Genomic DNA, 3,786 nt, shown 5'->3' with positions numbered 1-3,786 from the left:
AAATACAAAATTAACCAGGCGTGGTGGTACATGCTTGTACTCCCAGCTACTCGGGAGGCTGAGGCAGGAGAATCACTTGAACCCAGGAGGTGGATGTTGCAGTGAGCCGAGATCCCGTCATTGTACTCCAGCCTGGGCAACAATAGTGAAACTCTGCCTCAAAAAAAAAAAAAAAAAAAATTAGCTGGACCTGGTGGCAGGCACCTGTAATCCCAGCTACTCAGGAGGCTTAGGCAGGAGAACTGCTTGAACCCAAAAGGTGGAGTTGTAGTGAGCCAAGATCGCGCCCCTGCACTCCAGCCTGGGCGACAGAGTGAGACTCCGTCTCAAAAAACAGAAAAAAGAGGCTGGGCGCGGTGGCTCATGCCTACAATCCCAGCACTTTGGGTAGGCCAAGGCAACTCTTTACTATAAAATACAAAATTAGTGGGATGGTGGCAGGCACCTGTAATCCAGTACCCGGAAGCTTAGCAGGGAATGTTGAACCGCCAAGATCGCACCACTGCACTCCAGCCTGGGTGACAGAGTGAGACTCCGTCTCAAAAAAAAGAAAAAAGAGGCTGGGCTCTGGACTAGGGTGAATGAAGTTCAGATCCCAGCCATACTATTTCCTGGCTGTAGAATCTTGGTCACTTACTATTTGTTCCAAACCTTTTTGTCATCGTCTGTAAAATGAGAATGGTAATATTAGTGTGCACTGTTTGTGGGAGGAGGACTGGCAAGAATATGAGAGTAGGAGTTTGGGCTCTTGAGCTTTGGGCCTGGCCTTCAAATTTCCACTCTTTCACTCACTAGCTAAGGGGCCTTGGGCAAGTACCTTATCATGACTGTGCCTGTTCACTCAAAGAGAGTCACGGTAGTAGTAGTACTCAACCGATAGGACTGAAGTGACTATTGCATGAGTCAGTATTGGCAAAGAATTCAGAATAGTTCCTGGCACACAGCATTATGGAAGCATTAGCTAGTATTATTATTTCTTATATTGCTGTTGAGTGCTTGTCCTAGTGCTTGGCACATAGTAACTGCTCAATAAATATTACTTTATATCATTAAAATATTAGAGGCTGCCCAGCCAGTTCCTGAGACATCTACTACAAAAGAATTGTTCATGGTTTGATTTTGTTTTTTACATGATTTGGATGATACAGGAAGAGGGACTGGGAGTCGTTTGTTCCCTTGCAGGTAGCCCGGCTTCAGTAGAAGGAGAGGAAGCCGGCCCTGAGGTCTGGGTTATCATCCCCATTCTCATAGCACTTTGTTCTGTTTGCCCAGGCCCGTTGCTGGAAGACTGGGACATAATCAGCCCCAAAGATGTCATTGGCTCCGACGTGTTGCTGGCTGAGAAACGGTCATCACTGACAACTGCCGCCCTGCCCTTTACACAGTCCATCCTCACTCAGGTGTTTTCAGGGACCCTGGGGACCCAGCTGTGGTTGGAGGGCAGAGCCTACCTGACACCCTGGTTCTGAGCATGCTGGTTGGCAGCTGCCCCTAGTCCACGCAGCTGATGGTGGCCTCCTTCCCTCCTCATAGGTGGGCCGTACCTTGTCTAAGGTCCAACAAGTGCTGAGCTGGTCGTATGGGGAAGATGTCAAGCCATTCAAGCCACCCCTGAGCGATGCTGAGTTTCACACATACCTGAACCATGAGGGCCAGCTCTCCCGACCCGAGGAGTTGCGCCTGCGGATCTATCATGGCGGTGTGGAGCCCTCGCTGCGAAAGGTGAGCATCCTCAGTCATCTGTTGGGTCCATCACTGCTGCACTCATTAACAGCTCCTGAGACACATGCAGTCAGCCACACTGCTGTGGGCAAGGGTGGAGATGTTCCAGGGCACGAAGCTCTCTTTAAAGAGGGGCGAGCAGTCGGAGGCCTAGCAGACTTAGAAGGAAGACAGAAGCCCAAGGGGGGTGGGTGGGGGGCAACTGATAGACATTGAGGTGTGGTTTATCTGGAGAACTCCAGCTTCATCCCTTTCACCCCTGGCCAGGTGGTGTGGCGGTATCTGCTGAATGTGTATCCAGATGGATTGACAGGCCGAGAGCGGATGGACTACATGAAACGCAAGAGCCGCGAGTATGAGCAGCTCAAGAGCGAGTGGGCCCAGCGAGCGAGCCCTGAGGACCTGGAGTTCATCCGCAGCACGGTCCTCAAAGATGTACTGCGCACTGACCGGGCCCACCCCTACTATGCGGGGCCTGAGGATGGCCCACATCTACGGGCGCTGCATGACCTGCTCACCACCTATGCCGTTACCCACCCACAGGTGTCCTACTGCCAGGGCATGAGTGACCTTGCCTCACCCATCCTCGCCGTCATGGACCATGAGGGCCATGCCTTTGTTTGCTTTTGTGGCATCATGAAGCGCCTGGCCGCCAACTTCCACCCTGACGGCCGTGCCATGGCCACCAAGTTTGCACACTTGAAGCTGTTGCTGCGACACGCTGACCCTGACTTTTACCAATACCTCCAAGAGGCAGGCGCTGATGACCTCTTCTTCTGTTACCGCTGGCTGCTGCTGGAGCTCAAGCGTGAGTTCGCCTTCGACGATGCCCTCCGCATGCTTGAGGTCACTTGGAGTTCGCTGCCCCCTGATCCTCCTGAACATGAGGTAGAGCTGGTTGGACCCCCCAGCCAAGTGGCAGACACTGGTTTTGGTGGCCACAGGGGGTGGCCCGTGCGACAGAGGCACATGCTGAGGCCTGCTGGTGGAGGAGGTAGTACCTTTGAAGATGCTGTTGACCACCTGGCCACAGCCAGTCAGGGGCCTGGTGGTGGGGGGCGTCTCCTGAGACAGGCCAGCTTGGATGGCCTCCAGCAACTCAGGGATAACATGGGCTCCAGGAGGGACCCTCTGGTCCAGCTGCCCCACCCAGCTGCCCTTATCAGCTCCAAGTCCCTCTCTGAGCCTTTATTGAACTCCCCAGACCCACTGCTCTCCTCCTTTTCCCACCCTGATTCCCCATCTTCCTCATCTCCACCATCCACCCAGGAGGCCTCTCCCACTGGTGATATGGCTGTAGGATCCCCCTTGATGCGAGAGGTAGGCTCCCCAAAAGACCCTGGAAAGTCCCTGCCACCTGTACCACCAGTGGGCCTGCCCCCGCCCCAGGAGTTTGGCCGGGGCAACCCATTCATGCTGTTCCTCTGCCTGGCCATCCTGCTGGAGCACCGCGACCACATCATGCGCAATGGGCTGGATTATAACGAGCTGGCCATGCACTTTGACCGCCTTGTGCGAAAACACCACTTGGGGCGCGTCCTGCGCCGGGCCAGGGCTCTCTTTGCTGATTACCTGCAGTCAGAGGTGTGGGACTCAGAGGAGGGGGCTGAGGCCACAGCTGCATCTTGATCTGGCTTTCTTGAGCCCTCCATCAGCCCCACCAGATCTCCATTCTTTGCCATGAGGGCCAACACATGAGACCCCACCTCCCTCCCTGCCTGCCAGCCCTAGACTTGTTGGAGCATAGAGCCCTTCCTCCCCAAGCCTAAGTATGTGGAGCTCTGCTTTGGCACTGCCCCACAGAGGCCACGCCTCTTTATTCTGTTTCTGTTGTTTTGTTTTTAACTATACTTTGCACACATGAAGGTCACTGTGGTTTGTGTGTTTCTCTGCCTCCTCCCTGGGTTTTGCTGTAGATGGAGTCCTCAGGGGCCCTTTACCTGATGGAGGGGAAATACTTCACTTGGTGGAGAGAGGCTCCAGCTTCCCCCTTGTGATGGGGAGAGTGGATGCTGACAATCAGTTCCCAAAGGTGAGCCCAGGTGGGGCACTGCTTGAGGAAGG

The 3,786-nt window shown here is 54.3% G+C and overlaps 1 protein-coding gene across 1 annotated transcript; it reads left to right on the top strand.

The window, feature by feature from the left end:
* Positions 1-832: 832 nt before the first annotated feature.
* Positions 833-3,587, top strand: LOC116465010 (TBC1 domain family member 25). Its single transcript, XM_032148230.2, has 3 exons — positions 833-1,400; positions 1,534-1,722; positions 1,990-3,587. Exons 1-3 carry the CDS (start codon positions 1,131-1,133, stop codon positions 3,349-3,351), a joined length of 1,821 nt encoding a protein of 606 aa, XP_032004121.1. The 5' UTR covers positions 833-1,130; the 3' UTR covers positions 3,352-3,587.
* The last annotated feature ends 199 nt before the right edge of the window (positions 3,588-3,786 follow it).

This window comes from Hylobates moloch, unplaced genomic scaffold (assembly GCF_009828535.3).
Source record: "Hylobates moloch isolate HMO894 unplaced genomic scaffold, HMol_V3 SCAFFOLD_2574, whole genome shotgun sequence".
NCBI lineage: Eukaryota > Metazoa > Chordata > Mammalia > Primates > Hylobatidae > Hylobates > Hylobates moloch.
Note: the sequence above shows the minus strand (reverse complement) of the source record. Positions and strands in the feature narration are given on the sequence as shown.